This window comes from Oncorhynchus kisutch, linkage group LG1 (assembly GCF_002021735.2).
Source record: "Oncorhynchus kisutch isolate 150728-3 linkage group LG1, Okis_V2, whole genome shotgun sequence".
In the NCBI taxonomy this organism is placed as follows: Eukaryota; Metazoa; Chordata; class Actinopteri; order Salmoniformes; family Salmonidae; genus Oncorhynchus; species Oncorhynchus kisutch.
Genome location: NC_034174.2, coordinates 67,288,011 through 67,311,667, shown reverse-complemented (window position 1 = coordinate 67,311,667; position 23,657 = coordinate 67,288,011). Strand labels below are relative to the sequence as shown.

Below are 23,657 nucleotides of genomic sequence, written 5' to 3'. Positions count from 1 at the left end.
GGAAAGTGGTGATGACAGATGCGTCACTCAGACTTGGGCGCAGTTCACAAGGGAAATGTAATAAACAGAGTATGGACCCCACTAATCCGCATTGCTCACATAAATGACCTCAAATTGCTGATGGTGCTTCTTTCACTGAAACATTTTTTACCCTCCCTTCAGAATTAGCATGTTCTGATCAGAACGGACAATACGACTGTAGTGGAGTACATTATGCGCCTGGATGGCACTCACTCCCTACGCTTAGACTATCTGTCAGGATTATTCTGTGGAGCAGAGCACACCTACAGTACCCATCCCTACGCCTGACTCATGTCCCGGGTGTACTGAACATAGGAGCAGATGTTTTGTCCAGAGGGAATTCCCATCAAAGGGAATGGAGACTCCCTGGCTCCAGAGAGCATGTGTGATATGGGAGTTGGTTATATCCCACTATGAGATGTCAAAACAAATCATTTAAAGGGAATGTAGGGTTACTTGCGTAACCACGGTTCTCTGATATTATGAGAGACATCTCGCCACATTCCCCTACTCACACGAGTGTGAGGAAGTTCGGATCATCCCGTATAAATTCCTGTCCATAGAGTAAAATAGAGGCCACACCTGCTACGAGTGCCCTCAGTACTCACGTGACCATAGAGTTGGGTAGAGGGCACCCTTGTCACAAATACCCTCTCCCACCTCCAAGTCACGGATCAGGGAATTTTGAACGGTATCCTCAAATGTTTCTATATATATATGCTACAATGAAATATGCCATAAATCTTATACTAACAATGTGCATTCCCACCTGAGGATCTGTATGTTTCAGCCATCTATTTCCTGCGTTTGAGGGAAGCAAAATCCAATTGTCACTTCAATCTTGATGGATTGATTTCATTTTACTACTACGACTCTTTCAGACTTTTGCTTGTGCCTATAGTTGTTTTCACGTGAAATGTTTGTCATGACCTGTCAAACACACTCAATGAAATACAAAAAAAGTTGAATAAAATATACCAAAAAATCTAATATTGTCTTTCCGTTGCTTTATCTGGGCTTTAACACATCGTCTCGACACTTGCAATCACAAGAAAGAGAAACTTAATTTCCTGTGCAATTTAAAAAGTTTTAATTTTAATACTGTAAACATTTTTACAAATGAGATGCTCCTCACCACTTCCTCTAAACTTCCCCCTCCCTCCCTCTACTCTCCTCCCCTCCCTCTTCACTCCTACACTATCCTCTCCCCCTCCCTCTACTCTCCTCCCTCTTCACTCCTACACTATCCTCTCCCCCTCCCTCTACTCTCCTCCCTCTTCACTCCTACACTATCCTCTCCCCCTCCCTCTACTCTCCTCCCTCTTCACTCCTACACTATCCTCTCCCCCTCCCTCTACTCTCCTCCCTCTTCACTCCTACACTATCCTCTCCCCCTCCCTCTACTCTCCTCCCTCTTCACTCCTACACTATCCTCTCCCCCTCCCTCTACTCTCCTCCCTCTTCACTCCTACACTATCCTCTCCCCCTCCCTCTACTCTCCTCCCTCTTCACTCCTACACTATCCTCTCCCCCTCCCTCTACTCTCCTCCCTCCTCACTCCTACACTATCCTCTCCCCCTCCCTCTACTCTCCTCCCTCTTCACTCCTACACTATCCTTTCCCTCTACTCTCCTCCCTCTTCACTCCTACACTATCCTTTCCCTCTACTCTCCTCCCTCTTCACTCCTACACTATCCTCTCCCCCTTCCCTCTCTTTCGACCACATGTGGAACTCATTCTATTCAGCTTTAGGAATCAAGTTTCACAAAGACTCCTTTTGACTGCAGATACTTTTGTATACTATAGTACCCAGTCTAGAAAACATTAGGCAGGGAGTGATGGGGAGACTGAGACAATGTATATGACAAAGCATTTAGAATCAGTTTGTATATGTTCAGGTGGGAATAGTGTGTGAGGTGCCAAAACAATGACTAGGAATGGGGCCAAAACCATTTTAATGTTTAAAATGTGCTGTTTCTTGTGATTTCAGCAATGGAAAATTAAACCTTAAAACGTCAGCATGCTTGTGAATCATCACAGTTAATTTAGTGAGCAACTAGCAGCGAATATAATCAGATTAAACACCCAAGTGGTGGCTATTTGTTTAATTTTGAATAACGTTTGTATAGAAACCCACTCTTAATGTCTCAGTAATACCAACCACATTGCCTCATGCCGCTCTGCTAGTGATTTAGCAAATGTTCCCTTTGCTCACGTCTGCTAGATTCGTTTAACAGGAATTAAAGTGTCCTTGAGTGCACCCTGGTTAGTCTCTCTCATGCCCGTAGGGTCTAATATTTGTGGGGATTCTATTTGTGGGTCTTCAGATGGTTGAGCCGGGAGCCACATATTTTGGTGCAGTGTGGACATGGGTGAGTGGTGGTTGGGCCTTCCTGGTGTTGAGGCACATGAATAGGAACAACATGACACAAAACACTTAGTCACTCAGCAAAAACGGATGGCATGACAGGCGATGAGGGGAGAGACACTAAAATAATGTGTTTGGTAGTCAATGCTGCTCTTTAGGGCAATATGAGGGTATAACTCTCAATCCTGGTGTTCTGGTGTTCTTTAAGCAATATAGATCTTACTGCCGGTGGAACCTGGTTCATGGTCTAGACTTAAGAAACTTCTGGAACTATTTTAAAAATTCTCCCCAAAACCCAAATACTCCTCCTTCTTCATTCTCCGTTTTTTTTTCTTCCCTCCGTATTCATTGCTTTCACAAATGGAATATCGTCTGTCGGTTGAGGTTTGAAACAAGGGCCTCTAATCAATTACATAGACACGATGCCAAAGCCATATGTGCATTCCAAATGACACCATTTTCCTTGTAGTGCACTACTTTTGAGCAGGGCCCCTATGTCTCTGGTCAAAAGTAGTGAACTACATAGGGAATAGGATGCAATTTTTTTTAGGAAATCATGATGCAAGTGGCTATTTTACATGCCTCCTGTAAGACCATCGATCTGTGAACTGTACATGATACAGGCATCTTGGAGTCATTATACTCCTTATAGTGTTCTCTAACATGGAGTCTGTTTAGATTCTGAAATATACATTTATTCATTGAATCTATGAATATCGCCAAATTATCAGTTTTCTCTTAATTTTAGACATATTGTGTGGAACACTATAGTCTTCATGCACATCACATTTCCAGAGTGGGCTCTCTGGTACGACCCATTTATACATAGAAATTAACATTATAGGGCATTAATCAATCACAGCCCACCTTTAGGATTGCACATTCAGCAACTCACCAGCAAAGGGAGTTTCCTTTTGAATCCATGTACCATTCCCTGTGTTGGTGGTGCTCATACAATTGATAAGAAATTCAGAATGAGCAGAGAGCCCACTCTGTAAATGTGATGTACTTGTAGTGCATTGTTCCAAACGATATGTCTTAAAATCATCAAAAATGGTGGTTTGGAGATATTCACATTTTTTTAAATGTTGAATAAATGAATGTGTAAATGTGTTTCAGACTCTAGACATACTCCATATGGAACAGCCAGAGCCACTGCCAGGTTAGCTATAGCCTGAACATTCTCATGCATTCTCCTCTGATAGGAGAGTTTATACAGGATAGAAAGAGATGAGATGGGGACGAGAGAATGTTTATAGGAGATAGTAGAGAAGCTCTAAGACTTGACAACTTGGGAATAGGATGTACAAGCTTTGTGTGAGTGGTCAGTTGAGGACAATGTCTCTCGTCACATGATGCTCAATATAGATATGTATTCAATTGCATTATACCCACATTTTACCTCCTAAAACTGCCATCCATGACACATCTTGAGCACCATTATCTGTTTCCAGGCTTATCAGTTTCAGTTCTTAACCATTTTGTGTTTAACCTTGGAAAGAGGTTATGATTCGTCTTTTAAATTTGAGAATTAGGATTATACTGGCACACTGCTGTAAAATCACATTGTCTATTATTTTCTGATCAATGACAATGGACCATCGTTGCCCCCTAGTGGTATATCTGTCTCATATCATCCATGACTGAAAAGTCTTCAGTGGATGTGACATTCATTGCCCCACAACTGCTTTATCAAACGTCTCAAAAGAAATGTCCTTTGTGGTTGAATAAACGTCTTGGACATGCTTTCAATTATACCACAGTGCTGCATTACAATATAACCTACCAATCAGAAAATATCTTAACATCTTTTCTCTCCTTCTCCATCTCCTTCCCCCTTATCTCTCTCCCTCAATGCTCTCTCCAGTCTGAGGCCCCTGGATGTGGAGTTTGAGTCGTCTGAGTAAAGTGGTTGTCGTGTCTTTGGCTATGCCGGATTAAGTGATATGACATGCTATTCTATAAAATAATTTCTTCGTAATTAATATTACCTGATTGAGCTAATCATGTAAATGTAATTAACTAGAGAGTCGGGCACCAGGAAATAATATTTATAGAGCTGTTATCTTCCGAATAAACTCTTAAAGACCTAGTAATATTTTACATCAATAGCAGTCAATATTAATCGTCATCTTAATTCAGTCTCATCTGAAAGTTGTAAATTCTTGGTTATCTGCACGAACCATGGCTAACAAGGGTAGCCTAGTGGCGTTGGACTAGTAACCGGAAGGTTGCAAGTTCAAACCCCTGAACCCCCTGAACCCCCAAATCTGTCGTTCTGCCCCTGAACAGGCAGTTAACCCACTGTTCCTAGGCCATCATTGAAAATAAGAATTTGTTCTTAACTGACTTGCCTAGTTAAATAAAGGTCAAATTAAAATAAAAAATATGACACCTTGTTACACAAAAGAAAAAGGGCTGGGTTTGAGTGAAAGAGCGGGAAGACTGAGGAACAAAGGAAGAAGCTGTGCTATTGTAAATACAGTATCTTATGCATTCTAAATTACCGCCCATTTGGAAAAGGAAAATGCAATAAATATTTACTCTGAGCTGTGCTTCGGTAGGTTGGTGGTAGATGGGAGGCCGTGTTGCCCAACAGAGTCCTTTGAAGAATGTCTCTGGTTGTCAATTGGATACGTTGTAGTAACGTCGTTGGGTGATAGACGGGATTTGTCTGTTCCTTCCTAACCCTCGTTTGCATCTGCTGTTGCTAACTCAATGGCTAGGAGGTATCACTTCTGTAGTGAATAAGAGTTCAAAGTTCATACCATTCGCAGCCAAAGCTCACGCTGATGTTGGCTTCGTTCTGTAGTTATTATCTGAACCATTCTGACGTAGGACCGTCGTCCTCGGAACAGGAGGTTATATTGTCGTCAAGGGCTTATAGGAAGGGAGAGGAGGGCGTGTTTGAAAAGTTTTATAGCCCATGTCCTTTCACAGGGGCGGGCCACTGATTGAGCAAAGCCCTGTCTTATGAAAACCCAAATCTCACATTTTAGAAGCTAAAATCGCATTTCATCCCATCACGAATAATTTAATATTCAAACATTTAAATTGAACAACAATTCCATGTGAATCCGATAACTCTCTGATGTGTAGACTTTCCACTGTAGAGTTTGTCATCTGATCATTGATGAGAATGTCTCAGATGACAACCGAACTGACATCATATTCATTAAGTACCACCGCATATGTTCCACTGGTCGGATTACCCCCATCTTCTGATGTTCCCAGAATCTCTAGGTTATCCAAGGGTTTTGCAAATGTAACATCAGTAGCATAGAGAGACGAAAAAGGGGGGAAGAGGTATTTATGACTGTCATAAACCTAACCCCCAGGCCAACGTCATGACATTGTCATTGATCAGAAAATAATAGACAATGGACCATCATTGCCCCCTAGTGGTACATCTGTCTCATATCATCCATGGCTGAAAAGTCTTCAGTGGATGTAACATTCATTGCCCCACAACTGCTTTATCAAACGTCTCAAAATAAATTTCCTTTGTGGTTGAATAAACGTCTTGGACATGCTTTCAATTATACCACAGTGCTGCATTACAATATAACCTACCAATCAGAAAATATCTTAACATCTTTCTTTCTCCATCTCCTCCCACCCCTTATCTCTCTTCCTCCATGTTGTCTCTCTCCAGTCTGAGGCCCCTGGATGTGGAGTTTATGAGTCGTCTGAGTAAAGTGGTCAACATAGTCCCTGTCATCGCCAAGGCAGACACACTCACCCTGGAGGAGAGGGACTTCTTCAAACAGACGGTACTGTGTGTGTGTGTATACAGGCACGTGTGTGTACACAAAAAGCCTATGACATTGATCTGTATATTTGCTTTTAAACTAGTCCCTTTTGCACTACAACAACCTGACATGGCTGACATTAGGCTTTTACAGCAGGGTAACAAGAGGGTAAGATCACACACACGCCACCCGCGTGCACACACACAGGGTAACGAGAGGGTAAGATCGGACACACACAGGGTAACGAGAGGGTAAGATTACACACACACCACCCGTGTGCACACACACAGGGTAACGAGAGGGTAAGATCACACACACGCCACCCGCGTGCATACACACAGGGTAACGAGAGCGTAAGATTACACACACGCCACCCGCGTGTACACACACAGGGTAACGAGAGGGTAAGATCACACACACGCCACCCGCGTGCATACACACAGGGTAACGAGAGGGTAAGATTACACACACGCCACCCGCGTGTACACACACAGGGTAACGAGAGGGTAAGATCACACACACACCACCCGCGTGCACACACACAGGGTAACGAGAGGGTAAGATTACACACAGGCCACCCGCGTGCACACACACAGGGTAACGAGAGGGTAAGATCACACACAGGCCACCCGCGTGCACACACACAGGGTAACGAGAGGGTAAGATCACACACACACCACCCGCGTGCACACACACAGGGTAACGAGAGGGTAAGATCACACACACAGGGTAACGAGAGGGTAAGATCACACACAGGCCGGTATGAAGCGATGCCAGGCATTACAAACAGCAGCCATCTGGATAAGCTACTGTACTCTGCCCAGTCTGAGGAGTAGTGGTATGAAACTTTGGAACACTTAACGGATGTTTTTAGCCAGAAAGGAGCATTTTAAGAAGTGATTTATTTACAGTATTCCAGCTGACGTCTGCACAGATGCCAGTGTACTGTAGCAGGCTGTCCTGTCTAGTAGCTACTTGGTAGAGGCTGTCTAGTAACTACTTGGTAGAGGCTGTCTAGTAGCCACTCCTCCATAATGGAATGCATAACCCTTTCTGTTGATGACTGACTCATGCTTATGTTATAGAGACTAGAGGCCCTCTGCTGATTTAAAAGGAAGTTTAAATGATTTAGAATTCAATGGAATTCCCAAATGCTACTTTCTCTTCCTGTCACTTTAACTCTGCACCATACCAGGATACACAGGCCTAAACTACCTGCTTGGCTCAGTTTAAAGAGGCCTCTGCACCCAGCTCTGTTTCTGTTGGCCAGTGGTCAGCCTGGGAGAAGAAAATGAACATGTGTACACACACACACACCAAGAAGAAAAGGACATGCACATGCACATTCCCTCTCTCCAGGGACGCTAGTCTCCACTCTCTGGCATCCTGTGACAGCTTTATTAATTCTGGAGGAGGATACACATTGGGCGACTTGGCTACCGTTCCCCCGACAACGGCCAATGAGAACAAGGCAGAGCGAGATGGAAGCTCTGGGGCTTGTAACCAGCTTGTTTTGGTTGGCTGCATGGGCTGGGCAATGTACGACCCTGGGATTGTGATCTTACATTTTTCTTGATGTTTCTTTCTAGTTCTCTGCTCCCTGCAGCAGTTGACATGCATACAAAAGGAACAAAATAGCTTTTTATTCGGGTTTTGCCATCTGTGTCCAACAGTGTGTGCGTGCATGCTCTGTTAAAGCTTTAAAAGATGTAGTCAGTTTACATTTCATCCTATAATGTAGGCCTAAGGCTGAGAAAGTTAAAGTTACAAGTTTAGACTTTCCAAGAAGTATAAACAGAGTAATGTAGAAAATCTGTTTGATCATCAACCAAGTGGAAACTGTCAAAGTAGTAATTGTGAGCGGAACGGTCATTCATTTAAAGTCCATCACTGCTGGCAGAAGAAGCCTGTCTGTGTTCGTCATTGTAAAGAAGGCGGCCATTTTGTGTCTGGCTGTATATTTGTGTAATGGTTGTTAACCTCCACAGCAAGTCTCCATGTTAGAGAACATGATATAGATTGTTTAAGGTCAACACCAGCCTTAACAACATGGAGTATTTATGGTGGAATCCGAGTGAGCGAACAGTGTGTAGTCAATCCTTTCATACTTGTATATTTATTGTTTCAATCATGATGACCTTATACTGGTCCAAACAATCAGGGTATCTGGAGATCTGCTTGAAGAATTGTTATGACAAAGCCTCCCTTCCCTGGTCTTTCCTCTGGTGGTGAGTGAAAGGCTTTGGTGTGTGATGTTGTTGTACTGGGCAGGACACACACTCCTCCACCTCCAGGACTAGATGACTTGGTAGATGACATGAGGTGGAAACGGCCATTGTTTAGCCCTGACTGCTGTTCTACAGTACATTGATGAAACGGTGCAAACCTGGTGTTAGATTCTGATGTGTTTCTGTGTGTGTGCAGATCAGGGAAGGACTGCGAGCCAACGGGATCGACGTCTACCCTCAGAAAGAGTTTGACGAGGATGCTGATGACAGGATGATCAATGATAAGATCAGGGTGCGTTTACAGCGTTGTAAATACACACACACACATACACACACCCGACCGACCGACCGACACATGGATTCATTATAAACCCTGTGTTGTGTGTCGTCAGGAGATGATCCCATTTGCTGTGGTGGGGAGAAACCAGTAGTACCTGGTCAGTGGAAAGATTATTCTGGGCACAAACAAAGTGGGTAGCCATAGAAGGTAATTCAACACACACACACACACACACAACCATTACTATCCCTGTCATACTAATCATGTCAAATGGGCTGAAGCAGATTTGCCATTGCCTGATTGGACTGCACAGTACAGTGGATCAACCATGCATGTTACTACTGCCAGTACATGTTTCAATCCCAGCCAACTGATTTAAACATCTGTCGTCTGACTCATATCCACGTTTCTCTGGTCTGTCTTTGACTAAACAGATTTAGGAGTAATAGACGCGAGGAGGACGATTTACCGAATCTTCTGAATCACGGTCATAATGGGGGAAATTGTGCACAGACACCAGGCCTGCCGTCCGGTCTGGAATGTGATGTCATGAGCTCTGCTGGTCGGCTACTGCACAGCAACCAGCGCCGACTGCACAGATACTTCCGGCGCCGACAGAGATGGCCGCCTCGCTTCGCGTCGCTTCGAGCCTCGCTTCGCGTTCCTAGGAAACTATGCAGTTTTTTGTTTTTTTACATGTTATTTCTTACATTAGTACCCCAGGTCATCTTAGGTTTCATTACATACAGTCGAGAAGAACTACTGAATATAAGATCAGCGTCAACTCACCATCAGTACGACCAAGAATATGTTTTTAGCGACGCGGATCCTGTGTTCTGCCTTTCAAACAGGACAACGGAAAGGATCCCATGCAACGACCCAAAAAAACGACTACGAAAAAGAGGGAAACGAGGCGGTCTTCTGGTCAGACTCCGGAGACGGGCACATCGTGCACCACTCGCTAGCATTCTTCTCGCCAATGTCCAGTCTCTTGACAACAAGGTTGATGAAATCCGAGCAAGGGTATACATTCCAGAGGGACATCAGAGACTGTAACGTTCTTTGCTTCACGGAAACATGGCTCACTGGAGAGACGCTATCGGAGGCGGTGCAGCCAGCGGGTTTCTCCACGCATCGCGCCGACAGAAACAAACATCTTTCTGGGGCAGGGGCGTATGCCTTATGGCTAACGAGACATGGTGTGATGAAAGAAACATACAGGAACTCAAATCCTTCTGTTCACCTGATTTAGAATTCCTCACAATCAAATGTAGACCTCATTATCTACCAAGAGAATTCTCTTCGATTATAATTACAGCCGTATATATCCCCCCCCAAGCAGACACATCGATGGCTCTGAACAAACTTTATTTGACTCTTTGCAAACTGGAATCCATTTATCCGGAGGCTGCATTCATTGTAGCTTCGGATTTTAACAAGGCTAATCTGAAAACAAGACTCCCTAAATTTTATCAGCATATCGATTGCGCAACCAGGGGTGGAAAAACCTTGGATCATTGTTACTCTAACTTCCGCGACGCATATAAGGCCCTGCCGCGCCCCCCTTTCGGAAAAGCTGACCACGACTCCATTTTGTTGATCCCTGCCTACAGACAGAAACTAAAACAAGAGGCTCCCACGCTGAGGTCTGTCCAACGCTGGTCCGACCAAGCTGACTCCACACTACAAGACTGCTTCCATCACGTGGACTGGGATATGTTTCGTATTGCATCAGATAACAATATTGACGAATACGCTGATTCGGTGTGCGAGTTCATTAGAACGTGCGTTGAAGATGTCGTTCCCATAGCAACGATTAAAACATTCCCTAACCAGAAACCGTGGATTGATCGCAGCATTCGCGTGAAACTGAAAGCGCGAACCACTGCTTTTAATCAGGGCAAGGTGACTGGTAACATGACCGAATAGCTATTCCCTCCGCAAGGCTATCAAACAAGCTAAGCGTCAGTACAGAGACAAAGTAGAATCTCAATTCAGCGGCTCAGACACAAGAGGCATGTGGCAGGGTCTACAGTCAATCACGGACTACAAGAAGAAATCCAGCCCAGTCACGGACCAGGATGTCTTGCTCCCAGGCAGACTAAATAACTTTTTTGCCCACTTTGAGGACAATACAGTGCCACTGACACGGCCGAGGTGAGTAAGACATTTAAACGTGTTAACCCTCGCAAGGCTGCAGGCCCAGACGGCATCCCCAGCCGCGCCCTCAGAGCATGCGCAGACCAGCTGGCCGGTGTGTTTACGGACATATTCAATCAATCCCTATACCAGTCTGCTGTTCCCACATGCTTCAAGAGGGCCACCATTGTTCCTGTTCCCAAGAAAGCTAAGGTAACTGAGCTAAACGACTACCGCCCCGTAGCACTCACTTCCGTCATCATGAAGTGCTTTGAGAGACTAGTCAAGGACCATATCACCTCCACCCTACCTGACACCCTAGACCCACTCCAATTTGCTTACCGCCCAAATAGGTCCACAGACGATGCAATCTCAACCACACTGCACACTGCCCTAACCCATCTGGACAAGAGGAATACCTATGTGAGAATGCTGTTCATCGACTACAGCTCGGCATTCAACACCATAGTACCCTCCAAGCTCGTCATCAAGCTCGAGACCCTGGGTCTCGACCCCGCCCTGTGCAACTGGGTACTGGACTTCCTGACGGGCCGCCCCCAGGTGGTGAGGGTAGGCAACAACATCTCCTCCCCGCTGATCATCAACACTGGGGCCCCACAAGGGTGCGTTCTGAGCCCTCTCCTGTACTCCCTGTTCACCCACGACTGCGTGGCCACGCACGCCTCCAACTCAATCATCAAGTTTGCGAACGACACAACAGTGGTAGGCTTGATTACCAACAACGACGAGACGGCCTGCAGGGAGGAGGTGAGGGCCCTCGGAGTGTGGTGTCAGGAAAATAACCTCACACTCAACGTCAACAAAACTAAGGAGATGATTGTGGACTTCAGGAAACCTCAGAGGGAACACCCCCCTATCCACATTGATGGAACAGTAGTGGAGAGGGTAGCAAGTTTTAAGTTCCTCGGCATACACATCACAGACAAACTGAATTGGTCCACTCACACAGACAGCATCGTGAAGAAGGCGCAGCAGCGCCTCTTCAACCTCAGGAGGCTGAAGAAATTCGGGCTTGTCACCAAAAGCACTCACAAACTTCTACAGATGCACAATCGAGAGCATCCTGGCGGGCTGTATCACCGCCTGGTACGGCAACTGCTCCGCCCTCAACCGTAAGGCTCTCCAGAGGGTAGTGAGGTCTGCACAACGCATCACCGGGGGCAAACTACCTGCCCTCCAGGACACCTACACCACCCGATGTTACAGGAAGGCCATAAAGATCATCAAGGACATCAACCACCCGAGCCACTGCCTGTTCACCCCGCTATCATCCAGAAGGCGAGGTCAGTACAGGTGCATCAAAGCTGGGGCCGAGAGACTGAAAAACAGCTGAAAAACAGCTTCTATCTCAAGGCCATCAGACTGTTAAACAGCCACCACTAACATTGAGTGGCTGCTGCCAACACACTGACACTGACTCAACTCCAGCCACTTTAATAATGGGAATTGATGGGAAATGATGTAAATATATCACTAGCCACTTTAAACAATGCTACCTTATATAATGTTACTTACCCTACATTATTCATCTCATATGCATACGTATATACTGTACTCTATATCATCGACTGTATCCTTATGTAATACATGTATCACTAGCCACTTTAACTATGCCACTTTGTTTACATACTCATCTCATATGTATATACTGTACTCGATACCATCTACTGTATCTTGCCTATGGTATATACTGTACTCTATATCATCGACTGTATCCTTATGTAATACATGTATCACTAGCCACTTTAACTATGCCACTTTGTTTACATACTCATCTCATATGTATATACTGTACTCGATACCATCTACTGTATCTTGCCTATGCTGCTCTGTACCATCACTCATTCATATATCCTTATGTACATATTCTTTATCCCCTTACACTGTGTATAAGACAGTAGTTTTGGAATTGTTAGTTAGATTACTTGTTGGTTATTACTGCATTGTCGGAACTAGAAGCACAAGCATTTCGCTACACTCGCATTAACATCTGCTAACCATGTGTATGTGACAAATAAAATTTGATTTGATTTGAACCTAGTGGTGCCAAACCTTGGTTTGTCCTATGTAAATTACAATTGCCAGGGCGACCCCCCCCTTCCCCTCCCACTGTGAATTATTTTACCAATCGAGATGCATATTGTAAATAGTGATCCATTCTGACTACTACATTTGTCCACTAAGGACCACGTGCTGACACAGTCCAATCATGAGCCGGCAGGCTACGAGGAGGCTTGCGCCCTCATGCTGTAGACATTACCTCTCAGGCAGGATGAAAACGACTACATCGACCATGTTCCTCTGCTAGTTACAGTCACTTTCACCATGATCCATAGCGGATTTTTCAGTCCCATTCAGCAATATGGTGCCCTTCAAATTAGAATATTTCCGGCTTCATGCGCCATCGGGAGTTTTCCATAGGAATACGTTGATTGACGTCAGCGCTATCACTATCTACTGGTTTGAATGTCTATGACAGACACTGTTGTAGACAGACAATACTGTAGTTGAGAGCATGCGTGCACTCGCACACACAAACTATCATAGTATTTAGGTTTTTTGGACTGCCTTAAGCATTCTTACTGCCAAGTTGGGGGTCATATCAAGTGAGCGTCCATGACTCACCACTGGGGGGAATAGGGGGGGTGGAGGTGATGAACAAACCGGAGGAGGAGGTCTGAAAAGAGAGAGGGGGGGGGGGGGGAATGTCACAGCTCCTTTTCACTGGAGGGCCGACTATCTTCTTCCCAGATTGCACCTGGCCCCTCCAGGGCGCCCTTTTGGCTCTTGGTGAATGCTCCTTTCATCACTCCACACTTGTATAGAACAACTATATTATTCTGGACCTCTTGCTGTTAGGTCTGTTCAAAGGACGAACCAACCAGAACTTAGCATACATAGCTTTCTAGAGTTCTAGTACTTAGGTCCTGTTCTGGAACTGTCAAGGTCTCCTACCCCATAGTCGATTGAAGCTCCTCTAATTAGCATAAGAATACAAATCTTTCTATTCAAGCTAGACATTAGCTTCTCAATCATCCTTCCGCATCTGCGCTGGAAGGTGTCAGAGTTACAGCGGTGTTTGTCAGACCAGGAGACATCCTGAAAAATTTATTTTTCTCACTAAAAAGTCTGCAGTGTTCAGAGTTTGGGCATTTTTTTGCCCCACAACCTCCACCAGCTCCATGACCCCCACTAGCTCCACGACCCCCACCAGCTCCATGACCCCCACCAGCTCCACGACCCCCACCAGCTCCACGACCCCCACCAGCTCCATGATCCCCACCAGCTCCACGATCCCCACTAGCTCCACGACCCCCCTAGCTTCACGGGACTCATCTGAAGTCTGTACTGACTGTGCCAACTTCGGTCTGTAGAATCTGAACGCTTTGAGCTACAAACTATTACGACCCCAATATCGAAAGCTGAGACTCACTGACACGTACATGTTGTTTTTCTCTACGACACCCACAAGCTTCACAAGAGTCGTCTGTGTATGGAAGTCATTTTGTGCCCCGAAAAGGGGATAAATATGGGTAAAAAATATAGGACAGACGCTTCAAAACATACTTCCTTGTGATTTACATTTTTTACTATTTGTTTTGCCCCAAGGCTTAGTCTCTATGGGGTTAAAACACACATGGACTTTAATTGAACTTAAGAAAAAGTATGTTTGTGGGAGCATGTGATGTGAGAAATGTGGTTGCCCCCTGGCCAGGCAGTGGGAGAGGGATGTATGGAGGGAGCAAGTGAGAGGAACAGAGAGGTGTAGACGTGCCCAGCAGCTGCCATAGGGAAAGGTCAAGGGGTGTTAATACTTTCTGAACGCACATAAAATACTATCTAAAGGTAAAAGTGTATTATTAAAGGGGCAGTCTGCAGTTGCTTAATACATTTTGGACTTTTAAATAAATTGTATATACCAATTGGTTCTTCGAGAATATAACTTATGAATGCCTCATGAACTTAGTTCAACTGTTGTACCTCATCAGAACCCTAAATATAAGATTGTTTTACTCCAACATTTGTAAACAACGTAAATTTAAGCAAGCACTGTATAGCCTCAAAACATGGTTAAAACTATAATTTTGATATAATGGCTGGTCCGTCCTTGGGTTGATGTTTCTCTAGGTAACATTTATCACTAAATCCCCTCTGTGTTGCCTCTCTGTAAGGACCCACATGCAGAACATCAAGGACATCACCAGTAGCATCCACTACGAGGTGTACCGTATCTGCAGGCTAAACGAGACCAACGCCCAGCCACCCAACACACTGGTCAACCCACAGCAGGCCAACGGGGTGGCAGCACAGTTCTGACCCATGAGATGTAGATGTCTAACCACCCCAGAAACACACACACGCACATATGGGTTGTTCCACAAAATGTGACTTGAAGAGTTTTATTTGACCTAATTTTAACATTTTAACATAATTTTAAAATTCTGTCATAAAGAGCACATGTTCAACTTAATTTAAAATGCATGTTTTCCCCAGGTTAAAAGGTTAAATAAAAAAATGACTGTAGTAAGTGCCTATTAGAAGCCAAATCAAATAACAGGGTTGACGGTAACAGGATTGACTATTTAATCTTAAATCATTCATAAATCCCTTTCTAACAGGGGAATGGAAGCTTGTGTGCAACAGGGAGGAGCAATTCAATGCAAACTTCAAATTTTTTAAATTTATTGTTAAAACATTTTTTGCCTTCTATTTATGGGTAATAAGGTCTACGTATTATGCTCGACCCGCTCAGTTGATTTATTTTCATGTTTCTTTGAATAAAAAATATAGTTTCATCATTAAAATGAGAGTTCAGTTCACGTAACAGGGTTCAACTTAAAACGAGGAACATGTTTTCTTAATGGTTTCCCCTTAAAATGAAGCACTAATCACATGAAATAAATAATACTCTTTAGAAATTACTCTGTCAAAGCAACAAAAAAACTAGGGCTTTACAATGATGGTGAACACTTGAAAACTGTTGGGGTTCAAATCTTACTAGAAATCACAGAGCATGCACAGAGCATGCACAGAGCATGCACAGAGCATGCACAGAGCATGCACAGAGCATGCACAGAGCATGCACAGAGCATGCACAGAGCATGCACAGAGCATGCACAGAGCATGCACAGAGCATGCACAGAGCATGCACAGAGCATGCACAGAGCATGCACAGAGCATGCACAGAGCATGCACAGAGCATGCACAGAGCATGCACAGAGCATGCACAGAGCATGCACAGAGCATGCACAGAGATGCATGTCAAGATGCGGAATTTTGGCACTTCATCAAGTCTTATTCATATAAAAAACAGACTTATTTCATTCATTTAAACAGGGTTTTTTAATTGATGCACAATTTCTACTTTAAATATCAAAGGGATGCAAAAGGGACTCATTTTGTGGAACAACCCATATCTTTAACGGCTGGCAACTAATGTGACACACACACACACACACATCCACTCACACTGAGCCTCCTCCGACATCTCCCCATCATCACTGGCTGACGTGACGTAAAGGACTGTACATACCAATATCAAGTTGTATAACCATTTTTACATGATCAACTGCTAAGCAGAGTTTCTGTTAGCTGGAAATTCTAGTGTAGGTCGTTATCGGTCAGAGCTGTTGGGTAAACAGTACAAGATGTCCCCTAGGGAGATGGGATGCCACAGTATTATAGCATACAGATGTGTACAGACCAGCTATCTAAGTATAGCACATTTTGAAAGACCTGGTCTATGTTCATCTTGAAAGACCTGATCTATGTCCACGTTGTGCTGTGCTGTATGGTGTTGTCTAGATATTAGGGTTTAGGTTCTTTGTAAATGTTGACACATCTGCACTGTCCAGTAAAACAGCAATGCAGTGTGGAGATGCTTTGAAATCCCTTTGTCTTTTTCCCGTTGTGTTTTCATAAATGCAAGACCTCTTACCAAACGATCCTGTCTATACCAATATGCTAATGTCATATTTGTGGCAGTGCATTTTACATTTACTGATATGTTGTTATTATAATTATAATATATTATTGTGTTGTTTTTAGCTAGATTTGGGTGTAGGGAACACATCTGTTTTCTACCTATGCATTTTCTCTTCTCTAAACCAAATACATGTCCTTTCTGTTTATGCCCCTCATGTACTCACTTTTAATTGAGTTAGATGATGCTCATAGGCTACCAGCTTCTAAACACGCCCGTTGTTCTCCTGGAATTCTCCTGCTCGGTCTTTCGCTATAGAGAAGTAACTAACGTCCGTTGGCATAGCCTTTGAGTCTGGGTAGCCGGGCAAGGAAAACCTATGTAGACCACATTTGGTTATATTTATCAGTATCTCCTTGCCCTCATACTTTGTCTCCCATTTATTCATAGGGAATTGTATGAATCTAGATTCACATTCTGTATTTTTGGACATGATACGGAATAAGACCTCAGTAATATGTAGCCTACATACACCGCTTGTAATATTTAGTTCCCGGACAGTTTTGCATTCCCGGTGTAGTCAATGTTTAACTCTCTTATCTTCCCTACTAAACATTTATTCCAAAGTCATAAATGTGCCATTCTGCCAAACACAATTCTTCACTCCGCAAAAAACTCATGGACAGAGGTCAAAACCAAGAGTACTATTCATTCAGCAATGTAGCTTACGTAACATAAAAAAAGGACGAAAGGTAATACAATGTTTATTGTTGTGTAATTTATGGTATGATAGCGTATCAAAGATGCATCTTAATGTATCTCAAAGAAATAGACTATTTTCTTGTTTACACTTATTCTGTCTTGATTGTCAATTATCCATCTGACCAATCACAAAAGCCCCTTTCCTCATACGCAATTTGGCACTTCTGAATCGTTGCGAAGCACTTGTTAATTTCGAAAACTACCAGAAAGGCTTTTTACCAAAGCTTTACCATTGAAGTTTGGGTTTTATTGTCATGACGGATAATTTTTTTCAAAGTTATAATGAGGAGAACCAAGTTACAAGGTATTTAGAAAACAATCAAACAATATGATACTGGAAGTGGAATGACGGGGGCAAAATATGCCTACCGAAATGCAATGACACTTCTAAATATTTTTAGTTTGGTGATGATGTAGTTGTTCCGTCGCAAGTTAACATCAGTCTTTGGGGAATATAATTCATGGAAATATTCTAGGATTGGAAGATGGTCAATGTATTTTTTAACTTAACTTATAGGCCTAATAAACAATGTTGGATAATAAACGACAATAGAGAAACTACAAAGTTATTCCAAAATGTTCCAAGGCAAACAAGTGTGGGCCTGGGCTACAACAGAAGACATTAGGCTACTTTTTGTTTTCTAGAACGAATTTATACAATTTACAGTAGACTAGTAGAATTGCTGTTCTGACAACTCTTCAATTGTCAAGGCCAGACAGGTAGAGTGGGAAAATAGCAACTAGCTCACGACAGGCCATGTCCTGAGGGGTAATAACGCTTCAAACCGGAGCTTCACGAATCACACCTTGTTCACGCAACGCTGGGTACACTCATTCATACCTCTCCTGTCATCTTTCCTCAATCCACGTTGGCATGTTTAACTAGCCTTTCAGTTGAATAGGTCAGTCTATCTCACACTTTCACTCTATGCCTTTCTCTGCCTCCCCAGACTAGTTTTGGAAGACCTGCCTGAACATTGAAGAAGCCTAGTCATCTAGGCTCTACTGACATTGATGCTGACTACCACTAGGGTATAAGAGGTGGGTGATGGGTTATACACAACTGTGTTCATGTTAATAAGGTGTGCTGGCTGTGTACATGTTGTATATATACGAATGACACCTGCCATGATGTAGATATATTGGTACATATACTAGGATGGTACCTAATGCTGTGTTTATAACATCTCGTAAATTCGCAGATATGAGCAAATGCCCCTCCAACTCGTAATTACTAGTGGTAAACTTGTCTCCTCTCTCAGCTCCAACTTCTCCCACATTCTGAGCTCTGACGTCACCTACTGAGGAAATGACCTTGATAACAGCATTTTCAGCAGTTAAATGGAACAACAAAACATAATTTATGAAATAAATGGCAATCTATTTATAGTGTATTTGAACTCTATAAATTGTTCATGAGCACAAAAGCTGTACTTTTCAGTTGACAGAGCTTGTTTGCCATTAGCCAAATGGAATTCTCAACGAGTTCAAAGCACGTGAACGCACACAACTCGTTGCGCCCAGTTTACAGTGAGTTCCCCACTTGTTAAGAACGCAGAATAACATAGTAGTTATCTCAACCACTCCACAACCATCGTTGAAGGACGCCTTAAACGCTCTGTACTCAACGCAAGTCGTCTGTGGGCTAATTAACGGAGTCCTCTTGGCAGTGAAGAGTGACGCTTATTGTGTTGGAATGCAAATGCTTTTGTTTAGAAGTGTGTGTGGGTCAGGGACTTTTCATACCCCTTCTCTTGTAAAATGGCGAGACGTCGGGGTCGGGCGGCACTCAAAATGGCGCCCACCTTGGCTCTTTCTCTCACCTTTTTTCCCTGAACCATCCAGCCGGATGGGCGCTCTCTATCCCTCTCTCACGCCCTTTCCTCTGGCTAGTACGTTTTGGATTTTGCTCTGTCTGCCACTGCCAGGTAAAGAGCAGCTCATTATCTCACACTCTTTCCAGCACGGTGCCGCCAGCGTATCCCTTAGAGACGGAGAGGGGGAGAGATGTGCTGCTCTCAGATCCATAGCAGCAGAGTGTTCACTCTGTTCCCGAACACACACACTCCCTCCTCCCCTACCTTTTTATTTGCCAAAGCACTGCTTTTGTGTCACTGTGTAATTAAATTAATTTGCCATTCAGTGAACCTTTTCAGGCGCAGAGACTCGATGGAGTGTGTGTGTGTGTGTCTATGTGTTTGTGTTTTGCGAGCGGCTGGGCAGTGTAGCGCCATACTTGTTAGTTAGTAATCAAACAGTTGTAGATTGGTTTGTTTTTACACCATGTATCTGCGACCCTTGTCAGACAGCGCGAGAAACCCCATTGAGCTTATAGCGCTCAAGGGAGCCGTAGTCTTGTCTCCCAGACAGTTCTCTCTGGCGCTGTGTGTGTGTGTGTGTGTGTGCGTGCTGTGTGTGTCTCCTCTGCTGCGTATGTGTCAGGGTGATGCCCCCGTGTTGCTGTAGTTCCAGTGTTGTTTGTTACACGGCACCAGGGGAGTCAACACGCTGTGGTACACTGAGAATCACTGGGTGGTCTGCATTAATGAGACAATCACACAGTCTAATGTACATAAGCTGGAGACTGGGGGCAGTAGACGTCGACATGCACATTTGGCAGGGTTTCAATAGGGTTTCAGTTATTTTTTGACAGGGTGTGTGGTCTGTGGTTGACTGGTTGACTATCTGTGCCTTTTGTAGTGGATGGGAGTTAGTCGGATAGTTCAATATTGTTGCTTTGGGAATGCAATGATTTCTTTGTCATAAATAAAGCATTGACATTGATAGTGGTGTTACTCAATAAATGCAATGGGTAATCTTGGGTAACCCAGAACTAAATCTTGATTTTGTTAACCTTTTATGTTAACAGCCAGTCTGTCATGAGAAACTATGCAATGGGAGAGTGAGGGATGGCGTCTTGAGCACCAATGTTGAGCTGAGGGTGGCGTTCATCAAGGGGAACTGACCAAACCACACCTTTTCCCTCCAGTGCTGAGTCAACTTTGGTACTCATGCCAAGTGTAACAGGGGGTTCGGTCTATAGGGACTCATATACCGCATCCTTGTGTGCCAGACTGCCAGCCACACCGTATTCACAACATATTGCTTTAATGTGGCATGGTGCCATGGTCGTTTGGCACCGAGACGGTTCACTTCTGAATCCTATCAGCGTATATACACAGATGTGTCGTCATATAGAGGAAGCATTGTTTGGGTGGTAGAGAGGGAAGATGGCGTACATACAGTCACAGTGCTGACTGTCTGGTGCCTCTACAATCACTCTGCATGTAGTCGTACTGATTGCTCGCTATGTCGTTGCTAGGCAGAGTTGATAGGCTGATACACTGTCTGTATTGGTAATATTGCACCAGAGAGAATTTCCTTCTCTTTTCTCCCATCTTTAACTAACCCACATCCTCCTCAGTGAGTCTCCTCCTCAGTCTCTCTTCCAGAGGCTCAGACACGCAGCACAGGAGAAGTCCGTCTAGTCAGTCTGTCGACATTACTCCCCATCCTCGTCGTCTGTGAAAAACAGCCCATTCAAGCCTAAACAAACGATCGCCGCCAAAACAAAAGATCGCCAGCCACGCCCGCTCCTCTCCCCCCTCCCGACGCAAATAATCAACATAAGGTAATTTGTTGCTAATTAATTGCGGGATTGTTAATGGCATCGCATTTAAAGCATGAATGCTTTGTTTTTCTGTCCCTCGCCGTTTGTTAATAAGCCGCTTGGAAATCTGTGTTTTGGGTGGTTTTCGACACCCCGGGTTTGTCCGGTGGCGGCGGGCCCCCCCCCCCCCAACAGACACCCAGTCGCCCCCTTATTCTGACCACTTTACCCTTGAGAGCTCCGCTCCCCGAACGGGCTGAGAGTTCCGTACCCCTGTTTGTTGTTGATCAATGTTAATGCCCCATCGTCCATCTGTTCGTTTGCTTAATTCTGATTTTGCTTGTTTCCAGCCACGTTATCACCCCCTCCATCACCCATCGACAAACACACACATACGCACACACACACACACACACACACACCTCATTACCGGCATTCATAACCACGTCAGGACACTCCCTGGGCTTCCATCTCCTGGCTCGTAGCCAGCCCTCAGACGGCCTTCGGAGAGGAGGGGCTGCCGCCCCCGCCCTGCCAGTATACAAATTAGCCTAGTTTTGATTAAAAGACAGCTGCATATTTGATTAAACTTGGCACCACACACACAGGAAGCAAGGATGAGGCATGCTGCATCTCCAGGGAGCTGGAGGGTTGTTTAGCTTAGTGAATGTTGTGAGTGTTTGCTGTTTTCAGATGGAAACAGGGAGCTAAAAGAGTGGAACAAAAGAGCTGTCCAGGGCCTGCTTTGGGGGGTAATGGACCACACTGGCTCATTGGTTGGAGGGTAAAGCTAACACTGTAGTAATGTGGTGTCTGACGATAGCAAGACAAATTGAGAGCGAAATCGCAGATGGACGCAAGAATGCAGTGGTTCTGTGACGTCACAGACGCTTTGCAAAGTCTCAGGTTTGGTTACACTGTCAGGTGAAATGTGCAACTTTCGCTTCACCGTCCTTGAGCCAAGTAAAGGAGAGCTTGCTTTCTCCTCATGTATCGTCAACACTTGAAACGGAGTGTGTTGTCTTCCTCAGTTTGTCCTCTTTGCCGTCCCTGAGGGCTAAGGTGGTGTTGTATGGGTCCCCTACGGGGACGTGGGTGATGTATGGGTGGGTGTGTACACTGTGAGGCCATAGCGGTGGGTGAGGGTAGGAGGGTGGGACTGTTGGCATGCAGCCAGCTCCAGTGGAATGTGTTAAGGATGGGGGGGCGGGGGGTGCATAATAAATCACAAATGATGAAAGTAGGGAGACAACCCTACCAAGGCTGTTTGTATTGAGATGGGAGTAGGGGGTTGGTAAGGGGTGGGCAGGTGCAAGCCAAGGGTGGCCACATAGACCAAGGACAAAAGCCAGAGGAAATGGTGCCGTGAAAGTCATGTCAATGAAATAGGCAGTTATACGGATGGACCAGGTTGGCATCCACACAGGTTGTATTTTTTGTTTCTTGCCGTCTAAGATGGGCAGCGGCGCTTCAGGCTGTGTCCTTTTCATTTTCTCAGAAGGTTGATGTTTTTCTCTGGGCAGTCACATCACATACTGTCGTGCAGGAATGCACGGTACAACTCTGTTCTTTTTGTGAAACTGAAGCAAATTGCTGCGTCAATTTAAATTTTTGGAGCAAAATCTGTGAATGTAGTTTATTTGGGGGACAATGGACAGGTTGTTATTCATTTTAAGAGTTCACAGCCTATGTTTTGGCAGGGATTCATTTATTGACCGTGCTCATGCTTTCCAGTACATGTGTATAGGCTATTGCTCTACTGATAGTGTTGCTACACTGCCCCCTGCTGTATATCTGTAGTATTTCACCCTCCTGCCTGTTTCCCCTCACCATGGGCTGAAGCTAATTTATTTCAGACACTAATGCATATTCTGATTCATCAGCCCGCTCTGAGCCCATCCACCCCTCTCTCACTCATCTTATCACTGTTTTTTCAAGGAAAATACAAGTTAAGCTCACCTTATTTACATTTATATGATCAGATTTTCACTTCCTTATGGACTGTATGCAAATGTACCCTTTTCCCGAGACTTGGTCACTGAGTACACAGATTTGTTGCCCGGTAGAGAAAAATAATAACATTGCCCTGTAGGAAGATACAGACTCACGTTTGGGATTTCTGGACCTCGTGAATTTGGTAATGATCCATTTTGTTTACCCTACCTCCCTTAAAGCTCTTATCAGTCTATTTTGAGCCATGGGCACATAACCTAAGATTTGATTTAAGGCTAGAAATATCCATCTTTCTTGTGCTGTGTATATTTAATTATTTATTTTGTTGGATTGTTGCTACCAGAGGCGGTCTTAAAAATATCATTTTTCATTTTCCCTCCTCTCTAATGGCTCTCAAAATTCCGTCATGAGGGTGGTGTGTTTGTCGAATGTTGGCAAGCATCTTGGTGGGTGGGGGGGGGCTCAGAGGCACATGTCTTTAACCCTCGCTGTTTGGAGGAGAGGCGCGGGGGAATGAAAGAACGAAGAGAGGACTAAGGGCTGGATTGATGTATCTAGTCAGCTCAAGTTTATTTTAAAGAAAGCCCACGGCTCGTTTGG

General features: G+C 44.4%; 2 protein-coding genes across 2 annotated transcripts in view; both read left to right on the top strand.

Annotated features, from left to right (window-relative positions):
- LOC109888635 (septin-9) overlaps positions 1–8,896 on the top strand; it is a 103,069-nt gene extending 94,173 nt beyond the window's left edge. The window contains exon 12 of the mRNA XM_031831047.1: positions 8,867–8,896. The gene's annotated coding sequence lies outside the window, so the exon portion shown is untranslated. The remainder of the gene's footprint in view (positions 1–8,866) is intronic.
- LOC109893187 (septin-9-like) lies at positions 6,028–8,838 on the top strand. The gene is made up of 3 exons (XM_031831081.1): positions 6,028–6,162; positions 8,566–8,661; positions 8,762–8,838. The coding sequence occupies exons 1-3, from the start codon at positions 6,028–6,030 to the stop codon at positions 8,798–8,800; spliced, it is 270 nt and encodes an 89-aa protein (XP_031686941.1). The 3' UTR covers positions 8,801–8,838.
- Positions 8,897–23,657: the final 14,761 nt, after the last annotated feature.

Excerpts from the sequence above, each read along its gene's own strand:
- LOC109893187 (XM_031831081.1), top strand. The coding sequence starts at position 6,028 with ATGTTGTCTCTCTCCAGTCTGAGGCCCCTGGATGTGGAGTTTATGAGT. Across the intron at positions 6,163-8,565 it reads GGGACTTCTTCAAACAGACG|ATCAGGGAAGGACTGCGAGC; the intron begins GTACTGTGTGTG and ends GTGTGTGTGCAG. Across the intron at positions 8,662-8,761 it reads TGATCAATGATAAGATCAGG|GAGATGATCCCATTTGCTGT; the intron begins GTGCGTTTACAG and ends GTGTGTCGTCAG.